The sequence below is a fragment of the Pteropus medius genome, unplaced genomic scaffold (assembly GCF_902729225.1).
Source record: "Pteropus medius unplaced genomic scaffold, Ma_sr-lr_union100, whole genome shotgun sequence".
In the NCBI taxonomy this organism is placed as follows: domain Eukaryota; kingdom Metazoa; phylum Chordata; class Mammalia; order Chiroptera; family Pteropodidae; genus Pteropus; species Pteropus medius.
In genome coordinates, this window is record NW_024347788.1 from 7,135,397 (window position 1) to 7,147,943 (window position 12,547).

The 12,547-nt window shown below is 41.8% G+C and overlaps 1 protein-coding gene across 6 annotated transcripts in view; it reads right to left on the reverse strand.

Annotated features, from left to right (window-relative positions):
- VWA8 (von Willebrand factor A domain containing 8) overlaps window positions 1-12,547 on the reverse strand; it is a 265,675-nt gene that overhangs the window by 87,990 nt on the left and 165,138 nt on the right. For 5 of the 6 annotated variants that reach the window (XM_039877209.1, XM_039877206.1, XM_039877208.1 and 2 more), the window contains exons 30-35: window positions 12,028-12,138; window positions 11,003-11,067; window positions 10,444-10,569; window positions 9,227-9,336; window positions 8,456-8,610; window positions 5,580-5,772 (exon numbers count right to left, since the gene is read on the reverse strand). In XM_039877209.1, coding sequence (XP_039733143.1) covers window positions 5,580-5,772; window positions 8,456-8,610; window positions 9,227-9,336; window positions 10,444-10,569; window positions 11,003-11,067; window positions 12,028-12,138 — 760 coding nt within the window. The remainder of the gene's footprint in view (window positions 1-5,579; window positions 5,773-8,455; window positions 8,611-9,226; window positions 9,337-10,443; window positions 10,570-11,002; window positions 11,068-12,027; window positions 12,139-12,547) is intronic. The other variant, XM_039877207.1, reaches the window with a different exon arrangement.

Genomic DNA, 12,547 nt, shown 5'->3' on the forward strand with positions numbered 1-12,547 from the left:
GGCCAGACTCCCAGAGTTAGGCTGTCAGGGAAATACAGAGACTGTCAACTAGATGCATATTAGGCCACGATTCTTTATTGTCAGAAAACGACTTCAGTTCTTTGCATTGTCTTTGCTAGCTTCCCAAGATGGGTCAATGTTTTAGCCCTTGAAGTGGAAATGTTTCGTCATCTGAATTCTGTTTTCCTTCTTAGGAAGTCACAACAACAAAGGTATAAGACAGTGGAATCAGCACCCACTTGGTAATCAGACTACCCTGGCGTGAAGTCCCGGCTCCGACTAATTTCCTAATTGTTTTATGCTGGTCAGGTTAGTTATCTTTCTGAGACCTGCTTTTGGCATTGGCAAAGCAGGGCTAACGGCAGCCTCATCGGAGCATCACAAGCATTTTGAGCGTTAGGTGAACTTAGTAAACACAAAGGACCTAGTTAGTCGCTGCCCGATACCCAGAAGCAGAGAAAGATGGGGTGAGGATGGGGCAGCCAGGCGAGGGCTCTGGGTCACGAAGAATGTGACAACACGGGGCAGGAGGCGGCCCCACAACAATTCTGAGGCTGCTTCCCAGCCAATTCCAGGGCTTTAGTGATTGTGTCCTACAGTCCTGGGGACCGCCATCGCCTCACTGTCACCAGCTGCCACCACGGGCTGTCGGGATCTCTGCTTGGTCTTCACAGACAGTATTCTGCATGAGGCTCACGGAAGTGATATCTATGATAACGTGGTGGAGTCACGGAGATGGCTTTGCGAGCCGGGCCTTGCTGGCTCGAAGGCCACCTTCTGCCTGCCACTCTCCACAGCAGCCATTTTTAAAATAGCTCCATTTTACAAAATCTGGGCCACTCATGTCTCTTTAAAATAAAAACAAAAACAAAAAAACTTCCCCTAAACAGAATCCATACTTTTAAAGAGTTTTGTCTATCTATCTATCTTCTCTCCTTACAACTTATGATTTGAATGAGATACCCATTTATCAAATTTATCAAATGTAGTTAACAAAAAATAAGAAACTCGGCATATTTACTGCATGTTTGCAGTTGAAAGTTTTGGAGTAGGCCGCCTGAAAAACTCTTACTGATCCAACAAACGTGGTCGAGCTCCCTGTGCACCAGAAACTACAAGAAGCACTGGGGATAGAGGGGAAATGGATGAGGAGCCTGCAGCGTAAAGAAGAAAGTGCTTAAAAATAATAGAAAGCAAAACAAACTGTGGGCTCCTGGGGACTTAGAATTCCAGGGTGAGAAGCACAGGCCGGGGGCCAGGTACGGGCTGCAGAGCTAAGTAAGGAGTGGGCGGGCCCAGGGGGCAAAGGGGAGGGAAGGGTGAGGTACAGGGACAGCAGAGAGTACGAGGAGTTACTAATGTAACCTGACCCCCCAGCTGGATGGGCTGTCCCCAGATGGCCATTTATACAAAACGAATTTGCTTATCCTAAGTCATGAGCTGCCCGCGTTCGCAATGCTGCCTGGGGTATAAGGTCGATCGTGGATAAAGTTTTGCACCATATGTCATTTTGACAGTTCCTGCTGCTCAGACCTAGCTGAAGTAGATGGAATTATTTATAGACCCAGGCACTTTGTCAGAAGTGACCAGTTATTGAAGCAGTTGGGCCGGCGGGAGCCGCTTCGCTTTTCGGCTTGCCACTTACAGGTATTTTTTTCATAAGTAGTGGTATTAAGCCGAGCTAATGCCATCAGCACTTTTAGACTGCTCGTGAAAGCAAAGGACAACTTACTTTAAAATATCTTTTTTCCTACATTTTCCTTTCCTTTCTCTGTGCAAATTAATTCTATAGCATAAAGAGCGTAAGAAAATTCAATAATGGCCGTGTCTATTTCAAGAAGGAGAAAGCAAGAATTTTACATAAGAATTTTATGAAAAATATTTGCACGTATCAGAAAAGGCTGTTTGTGGTTATAAAGTACTTCAAAAAAATACTAGGGGTGGCGGTAGTGGTGACGGTAAGCCCTTGAAAAACAATCAGAATTAACACTTACTGATTTGAAAATAAAGCAGCTCGGAATATAGGATTGAATTCAGGAAGTGGAAACTGTGGCCAGATTTTCTTCCAAACTCAGCCAAACCCTTGTCTATCCATTTTAAACGTTTCAACACCGTAGAGAGGATGGAGGCTCCGTAAATTTCCATTACATTTATAATCCAGGTGGATTTCAAAGCCAGGTGTAAACTATACTTAGGAATTAGTTCCCAACGATGAAAGGGAAAAGCAGTGTTCACCACACAGTTTTCAAGAGCAGTGGGGACGGCCAGCAGGAGGGGAGGTCAAAACTGTCAGGCAAAACCGCCAAGAACGTTTTCTGCGGGAAGATGAAGTCGTATAAAAAAGCCCACTCCTCCTCGCTTTAACGTGCACCTGTTAACTACTAGCTAACGCCCTTCGCGGCTCACAGCTTAAAAGAGTGGCGTGTGCCCTGCATGAATGCCCAGACCAAAACTTTGAATTTACTCAGCGTTCAAAAACCAGCGTGCCGCTTTCGATCAAGGGTCGTTATTTTGTGTTTAAAGAGCTGAGGTCTATGACTAAAGAAAAAAGAAGCTAACGCTTAACTGGAGGAAAAATTATCGGAAGAAAGTAGTAAATGTCTCCCCATGTGCACTGAACGAAAGTTACACCACCGTCAAGCCACTAGGAGAGTCGCCTTTATGGTTTCTAGCGATTTCTTTAATAAAAGGCTGATATGTGTAAATTGTGTACTACAGCAGTGGAAAGCAATGAGGTGGAGCTACTAGTTCCTGACTAATCGGATTCTATTTACTTTAAAAAACTGGATTTCGTCAGAGGTCTCCGTGCACAGAGATTAAAGAGTCACGCGGGCCCAAAGGAAAAGCAGCCAGCCCGGGACTCTGCTCAGCCCTCACGTCCTGCTCCAGGGGACACTTCACCTCACCTGAGCTGTTTCTTTGGTATTCACCTGCCTTCTCATGGTGCCATGTTTTAGTTTCAGGCATTATTTACTGACCTCCCACCAGGTACAATGGGAGTTTATTTACTCTTTTTCATATGTCGCTCTCCCTGTCCAAATCCTCAGTTTTCTCATTCGCAATATCCTGATACAATGACTTTGGTCAGGTTAACATCCAGTGCTTATATTAATATGATTATACAAATGCTATTCACAGCTGAGGTATGAAACACAAAAAACTTCTACAAAGAGAAGAGGTGGACGCAGAGCATGAGGACCTCTCTTAAGCTGTTGCATCTACAACTTTGGGAAACAATTTAGTAATGTCACTTTTAGATACGTATCCTACGGACTTTCAACATGTACACGAGAAGACAGGCACAAGACTATTTGTAGCCCGCTATTTTTAATAGTAAAAAATTGGAAAGGACAGAAATACGCATCAATAAAGAACATGTATAAATTGTGGTATTGCAGCAGTGAAAATCAATGAGGTACAGTGATCAGTATGGATGATGACGAAGATCCTCTTCTTGACCAAACTCTGGTCAAGATTTTCTGAATCCTCTTCCCAACTAGACCCCGAGTTTTGGGCTTCTGTGTTTATCCATGTAATGCTAAATCAGCTTGACCAACATCCCCTCTCCTCGAGATCTGATTGGGTTCCTGATCCTCCACTACCTCCCAGGTGATGTCTGTTCGCCTCGGCCGGCCTTCAGCAAGAATCCTGTTAGGCTGATTTAGGCACAATTTTCCCGTTCCTCTGATGTTCTCTTCGTAATTTTCCACCCACTGATCCCGGCCAACAAAGTTGGAGGATCTATACTGCCTGATTTTAAGACTTAACTATAAAGTATAAAGACAGAAAGACATTAAGAGAGTATGGTGTTAGTGAACGGACAGACACATAGATCAATGGAACAGAACAGTGAATCCCAAAATAGGCCCACGCATATGCAGTCAGTTGATTTTCAGCAGAGGTCCAAATAATTCAACGGAGAAAAGACAGCCTTTTCAGCAAACGGTGCCCGAATAATTGAATATCCCCATGTGAAACCATGAGCCTCTTCTACCATAAAAATCATTTTAAGGAAATGGTGATTTATGTGGAAAGAACTAATTCTAAATACTATTACATCACCAGGACTTTTCAAACCCAGTGACAAGTTATAATACATTTGGCATTATCTTCATGAAGTCCACACTAACGTGATGAATGTGAACACAGGACAACATATTACTACCACTATGATGTAAATAATAATCAGCAGCTCAATAATTGAAGTTTTTCATAATTATCCATTATAATGGAGGCCAGTGTGCTCCAGTAAGATCGCTCTGGGCCAGGGACTGCAAGACCTTGGTGCGAACCTGGGCTCTGCCGGCCACTGGTCAGGTGACCCTCGGCAAGTTATTTTACCCTCTGGGTCAGTTTTCCCGCACATACATCAGAGAGATCATTGACGATAAAATGGGGATTTGAAGATTAAATAAGTTTATATGAGGAAAAGTGATCGGCACAGGGACTGGCATATTTATGCGGTGCTGTGCATTGGTTTCAAACCTACTCGTTTGTGACTTAAGTGAAGTTGTTTTAATCCACTTGTTTATGGCAAAGATAAAAAAAAAAGTTGTTTTCAGAAATGAAGTTGTTTTGATATAAGAACGAAGTAAGTTGAGTCGGGATGTCGTCTCATCTGTTACTGATAAGCACTCAGTAGCCCAGCTGCCGCGGGGCCCTGCTGGGGGCTTACCACGTAAGACTGCAGAGGAGCAGCGATGGCCAGGGGACATGTAGACTACAAAGACCAAGGGTTTGTGAGGACCCAGGCGAGGGTGTCTGGTCCGGGCAAGGCGGCCCCTGCTGATCCAAACAGACCTCCGAAGGCCTCCGGAGCATCGGCTCCTGCCCTGGTAAAGGCCACTCTCTAACCAGTGGCTGCCTATCGTGCCTGCCAACACTGGTGCCCCGTTCCCTGCCAACGTGCTCTAGCAACAAGGGACTTCTGTTTTGGCGCTGGCGGCTGGAAGTCAGCTCCAGGTGGGATAAGCAGTCTCGGCTAGAAAAGGCGCATGTTTACTAAATTTGGACTTTATTTCTCTCATCTCCTTTTGCCTGAAACCATAGTATGATTAATCTATCACTGGTTTGGAGTATGTTATTTCTGTGTGGGCTTATTAACAGACATTATCCTATGCGCTATCGGCTTGTGAAATTCCCGCAGTGAACCTGTGTTAGACACGTTGTTGGCGAAGACAAACTCAGCATAAGTTGCAGCCCAAAACCAAACATGTAGTAATAAATATGAGCTGATTATGAGAACACTAACAAGTGAGTCCGTCTGCATAAGTCCCAGGCCCCATTTCTTATGCCTAATATTCTAGAGATTTTAAAAGTGTCCGCGGGAACATGTTCTGAGTATAGTTACTGTATAAACATCGTGTAAATGCTGACGAGCTCTAACAGCAATGGCTACGACCAGCTGTGAGAAGCTGAGTGACAACTTTCTGAGCACATACAGGTCTTTACAGCTACCAGACCCCATTAGAATTATTTATATTTATAAATATACAATAATAATGATAAATTAAGCATCCCTTCCAAAAGCAAACTACCTTTAACTACCTTGGTAAATTAGGAGTTGGTATGTGTCTTACCTTTGGGGTAGATGTCCTTTAGAGGAACTTCTCCTTGGGGCAAAATCCTGACTATCTGGTTAGTATCTAAAAGGGTCACACAATTGCTCTGTTTTGGAGTTCCGTTTTTCTTTCTTCCATAGAATGCTGTGTCAGTGAACCTTGATTTATGCAAAGATGTCGGCCTTTTCCAAGAATAAACCTCATTGGGTGACTGAAAAAAATCAAAAGGGAGATGAAAGCCCCGAAGTGCTCTGAACTGCATTTAGCACAACTGTGACGATGCAGCCTTTCAAGCAGACGCCCGTGGTCAACTTACATTTCATAAGTGTAAGAACATAAAACTGTTTCTTAACCTTTCGAATTTGGCACAGGAGATAGCTGCTTCATCAATGATCACAATTTTCAGACAAGTGTGAATATACAATATAATTTTTTAAATCTTGAAATCAATTAGAACTTAAAGGAAGAAATATAACAATACGGTTAGTTTAAAAATAAACCAAACACCTAATGCGTCCACTACCTGGCGTAGGGAATAGACAGCATCGGTATTTATTAGAATCTAACATCGTGTTAGTTTCAGGTGTACGGCGCAGTGGCTCGACACCTGCGTCTAACGCGAGGTGATCACCATGATTAGTCTACTTAGCGTAAGGCCCGACAGCCCGCGCCGGGCCGTCACTTCCGTGGGTCCTCCATGCCACCCCAGGCTGCCCCTTCATGGGGACGCTGTCTTCATCCTGCTGGGACTTGACTCCCATCCCTGGTGGACACCCCTCCCCCGCCACCTGTCTTTCTCACCTGCGCAGGCTCTGATCTCTGACACCAAAAATGGGCCACCGTTTGCCCATTTTTCACATTGGATTATTGGTTTTCTTACTCTTGAATTTTAAGAAATTTTTACATATTCCTGACACAAGCCCTTTTTTGGAAATGTGGTTTGGGAATATTTCCTGCCAGCCTGTGGATTGCTTCTCATTCTCTTAACACTGTCTTTTACAGAGCCGAAATTCTCTTAACAGTGTCTTAACATTCTCTTAACAGTGTCTTTTACAGAGCCGAAGTTTTTAGTTTTGATGAAATTCGCTTATCTTTTTTTTTTTAATGGGTCACGTCTAAGAGCTCAGGACGATGTTTGATAGAGGTGGTGATAGTGGGAATTCTTGTCTTATTCTTGATATTAAAAGAAATGCTTTTCACGTTTCACCATCGAGGATGATATCTGCTGTAGCTTTTTGTAGCTATCTGGTATTAGAGTAAGAAAGTTTTAGTAAGTTTATATAATTTAGGCGCCTCTGATAATGCTATGGAAAGTTAATAAGAGGTGACATACCTCTTTGTCGATAGTTTTAAGAAGAATCAAAAGAAATTCACGTGAAAGCAGAAAGGCAGTGTGACAGCAGAAAAAGGGTATGATCTGAGGGTCAGTCACACTCGAGCTCAGACCCCAGCTCCATTCTCCTAATATTTGTGGCCTAGGGGATAGATCCTCTCTGTTTCTGATTCTTCATCTGTAAAACTGGTAGAATTGTTGTAAAAATGATTTATCATGTAGGAAAGGTTTAGAATAATGCACTGCCTTACTATTGTGCTGGGGCCTAAAAATATGACTGTTGTCATAAAATGCTGAAAGGCAGCCTGACTCTAATCCTTCATTCAACAAGAATTCATTGAACATCTCCTATGTGGTGGGCACCATGCCAAATACGGAGGACAGAGCTTTTAATTTAACAAGGCCACGAGTCCTACGGGCTATCAAGGACTTCTATAGGGTTAATACAAACAGTGCCTTCCAGTCGGCTTTTACTTTCTAATCTTCTTACAGCCACATTATATTTCTATGCTAATTTCTTAACTCAGAAGATCACTTTTTTAAATAGTTTTCTACCTTCAGAAAAATAGCTCCGGTATTTTCTCTACTGACAGCAGCAAGCGTGGCAGAAGGCATATTAAACATCTCTTTCATTCAATCAAGACTGCTGTGGGGACTGCATTCTAACATGTTCCATTTTCAGTTATATAATACCATAGCAACTGCTTTTTATGTGACAATTAGGAAGACATGGCAAAGTCCTAAGGCACATACTGTCCATTGGGTTTTGGATTTCAGAAGTACCCTAAAGTATTCATCATTTATTAATTACATTAAAATTTTGAAGTATGTGAGACTGGTGTACTATAAAGTAAAGCCAATATTTTTTATCTTTAAATAATTCTATCGGTCCATCTAAAAGCTACAAGGGAAATTATGAAAATTAAATGTATAATCAAAACACATGGAACTGCATCTCAGGTTATTAGATTGCAACTTGGATGGAAATAACCTTTATGTTTCATTTTCCATCAGGGGAATATGGTGCGTCTAAGAGCAAGTTAAGTTGAGCCCATCGGCATTTACAGTATAATCTGGATGCTGCGAAGATAGGGCAAAACTCAATGGAAAGTAAACTGACGCTTGTGAGTGTTGAAAATTTTAATTCACAGTAACGAGATGCTGACATATTTCACTTTAACAAATTTTAGAAGACATTAGTCTCGAATTGTTCCTCTTGAAAGAGTACTGCGTACACATCCAGACAGCATGGCAGAAAATCGCCATCAGCAGGTTAAGTGTTTAAGTGTGTCACAGGAAGCCCCAGGTATGGAGAACACTGGTTTTTCCCTTGCTAAATTATATAATTGCATCACTCTTTAAACAGCAGTTTAAAGATAGCAATGAACCCACATAGGTAAAACACCTATTTTAATGATTGATTTGGAAAACAGAAGGTTGATCTGAAATGTTTTTCAAAAAAATCATTACATTTTTCATTACCCCCTCAAATAGGCTTATAGGTTATGGGCTGAACTGAGGGAAAAAATATTTATTCAACAATTTAAAAACAGCAGCTTACCATGAGATCTGGGAAACCAATGACGACTGTAGCATAACTATTTTCATCTGAGAGAATCCGGTTAGGAGAGGCAATCTTTTGTCCCACAGCTGAACTTAGATTATCGGATGATAGTTGATCACTTGAAATTTTATGAGGTATGCTGAAATCTGTTTCTGAACAGCGTCAGAGAAACATTAGATATCACATGCCCCTAAAATGCCCCAGGAATTAATTGTTATAAGATTTCATTCTTACCAACTCGAACAGAAAAGCACAAGTTAAAGAAGAGAAAACATTTTAAATTACATTCATGGCCTTTTGTCTGAGAAAACTCAGTTTTTTTTGTTTTTGTTTTTGTTTTTGTTTTTACAATCGAGGCATCTTCTCAAAGTGGTTTAAAGTATTTACGGAATCCAAAATTTTATTAGCAATAAATATTATCATTACTAGCGCCCTGTATTTTTTTCATAAGTACTATTCATTCTCCCCCACCCAGCAAGCATTAAATTAATAGAAATCCTGATGCTGTGTAAAAAAGGCCATCTGCCCTAAAATAAGAGTGGGAACCTGAATGCATACAAAGATTCTGATTTGTCAGCTAAACGGTTTCAAGGCCACAACTTAGAAGATGGTAGCTTCTCATTCCCTATTTCTAGAGTGCAGACCACGTTTTCTCTTTCGGTACGAATTTAACTTCCGTCGGTGTTACTGCTGGGAGCGACTCCCGAGGACGCACGTGACAGACAGCCCGGCCCCCGCACCGCCGTGACCGCGACGAGCCGGCGTTACCGTGTGTGACTCCGAAGCCTGTGGCAGGCGGCTCTTCCTGCAGCACATACAGCTGGCAGACGCCGCTGTCCTCAGCTTCCATGTGTGCGGGCGTCGTTAAGAGGTATTTCCTGTAAACGAATAAAACACCTAAGCGAGGTGTTTTTCTTTTTCTCATGATCATGGGGCAGACCAGGAAAAAAGTCAGTTCCTCACCCCTTTCCGTCCCCAAGCCCCTTCTTTACAATAGAAATAGAATTCACAGTTCCAGAGTTTCATCGCGAATTAACGACTTCTCCACATTGTGTATAGACAGCAGTGCAGAACAACAATGCAGTGATAAGTATGAACTAAAAATCCGACACTTTGTATGAGAGGAAGGGCTGTAAAAAAAAAAAAAAATGGAAAAAAAACAACTCTAAGGAGACACACCCCTATAATCATGGAGGCTGCTGCTGATACGGCTGACCAGCCAGTTAGTGGGAGCCTGACCTCTGATTTGTGACCAGCTGAGGCGCCCTCACCACTGTAATCCCCTTGATGTACTTATTTTTAAGATTTCTGAAACGGGGATGTAGAAATGGCCAGAAATCTTTTGCAGCAGCTACCTCTGCTTGTCAGCAGAGCTGCAGAAAAAGTCTGCGTTCAGCTTGTGGCTGAAATGCATGAAGGAGGGGTCTCAAAATTTACTGTGCACCCTATTTATGCCAAGAGCACTGCTGTCCCTTTCATCGAGAAGTGTACAGCCCAGTGGGGGAGGCAACACAAACATAAACATAACCAAATAAGAGCGCACAAGATAAAACGAAAAACGTCTAAGAGGTGGATTCTGTGAAGTCACACAAAAGCGCCAGCTCTGTGACGGGAGACTGGAGCCCTCTGAGGAGCGGGTAAACTGCAAGTCTATTCTGAAGCATCTGTGGTTTGGCAAGAACACAGTTCTCAGTGTGCTGAGAGGCACAAGCCCAAAGAAATATGGATCCTACATAAAAAGTCATGATGTTTCTACTGTTCATTGCGATGTCACCCTCTGAAACACTGTGATAACTACTCTGCGACGTGCTATTATTTCATTTTAATTTTCTACCCCCCCTGCTTCTTTCAGCTTTCACTTACCGAGATGCTGCCACATTTGGAAATTGTGACGGGACAGACACGGAAGGGACAACAGCAAGGGCGCTGGGGAAGTGATGAGTAAGGCTGAGCTACACCACGAGATCGGACGTGGACCCGCCTACCGGTTTGTCTGGCTCTCCACCAGAAGCCATCTGTCCTCTGCTACAAGGAACACAGTCATGAGGTTGATGGGAAGCGAGATGGTATGAGTTCGCCCTTCTAGAACGTCCAGCACAGTCAGGCTATTCCTGGAAAAGGAGAGGAAAACTGTCTCTGAAAGGACGTGGCGAGGAGAATGGCTGAGTAACCATGGCACGATCGTTTCCTGATATATCACGCAACCGTAAAAAAGGATGTTTCTAAGACTAAATAGTAACAGAAAAATGTTAAGAATGTTAAAAAAGATATACAAAACTATAAGCTACGTAAGGGTGTGCATAAAAAATAATGAAAAGTAATAACTGCCATGCTAGTAGTGGCTGAATTATGGAACTAATTAAAGGACTACCCTTTTCTTATGTCTATTTTTCAATGTTCTACAGTGTGGGATGAGTTACTTTAATAAGAGAATATTTACAATTAGGTTACATTAGTTTTATGACAAATAAGTAAAGTTAAAAGAGGAAAAAGAATGGGCAAATAAGGGTCCCCAGTTTACATTTTCTACAATCAAGAGCTCACCCGTTTTCTTTGTAGAACACTAGCCAGTTTTTGTGCGAAAATTCTTTACACATTTTATAAGTTTCCTAAAGACAAAACAAAACATTCACATTAAATGTGTCAGACGCAGTACGCCTCTTTAGCTGCTGTGCCTTGCAAGGTCTTCACCACGTAAAATTCCCAGAGAAGCTACCTCCTCATCTATTCCCAGACTCTCATGGTGACATGGACTAAAACACATTTCAAATCTTGCTGTGAGCCACACACTAAAACACCTTGAGAACTGTTAAAAGTAGTGCCAGATACAGTTTAGAAATAAACACACTATTGGGTGATAAACTGGAATTTTTTTAAGATTTCAGAAATCTTTTAAAAAAAGGAAAACCTTTTCTTCAATCGATCAATCAATACAAACAAAACAAAAAACGGAATTTGTACCATAACATAAATAGAAAATACTTTGCTTCTTAGATTTGGATCATTTATGACATTTCAAAAATCTTTTTTTTCCCCTTCCGTGGTTGTTTAAGACCTAAGTACGCTATCCTGCAGAGCAAAGAGTAAGCCTTATTCCATATCCACTACCTTTTTCTGAATGGCAGAATAAATCCTCTTGGGTTGGCCTAAAATGTTTATTTACTAGTTTACTTTAATTAATAAACTAAAATGTTTATTTATCTAGTAGGTGCAATCAGGAGCTGTACTCATGGGTTTATCATGTAAATCCGAAACAGGTGAAAGCAACTACATGACTAGAAATTTGTTCAGAACATCATACTCAAATAGCTTATCATCATAATATTCTATTATCATGAATTCAGTCCTGACTAGTCTTCTTGTGAGTTCGAAAAGAAGCTATTGGTATTTAAGATATGCACCAATGTCTATTTGTTTTGTGTTAAACTCTACATGTGCCTGAAAAGAGAATTCTCTTGTGCATTATAATGAACGGAAGGCACGGCAGGGACGGGCAGGCGTGCATCTTTCCGCTCAGGAAGCTATGGAAAGCCCTCGGCAATTTGCTGGACAGCGTGGGTATTCCTTACAGCGTCTTCCTTGTGCCACCACGAAGGTTTCTTAGACGTCATCTCTTCTGACAGAGGGACAAGAAGACGGAGGGCTCGGCCAGTGGTATCCAACAGTAGGATGGTATTACTCTGGAAGTAAAGAGAACAGACGGCAAGGAGCTCAAGATCTGATCCTTTCCTTAAAAGCCCAAGCGGCTCGGCAACCTGAGAGTAACGGTTATAGCGATAAAACAAAGAGGAGATGGCGACGCTGCGCTATTTAAGAGACACCATGAAGACGCGAAACGGTTCTCCTTAAGACAGAATGTAAAGCATTAGATGGTTTTACGAAGATGTTTCTAATTATATGATAAATTTATCTTAAAACCATGCAATTTAGTTACTAGTTTAATTTATAAACTAAAACGTTTATTTTTCTAGTAGGTGCAATCAGGAGTTGTACTCATGGGTTTATCACATAAATCCAAAACATAAATGTCTTCTAAATATAGGCTAGCTTAACCATGATTCTGTTTTATTATATAGTAATGATACGATT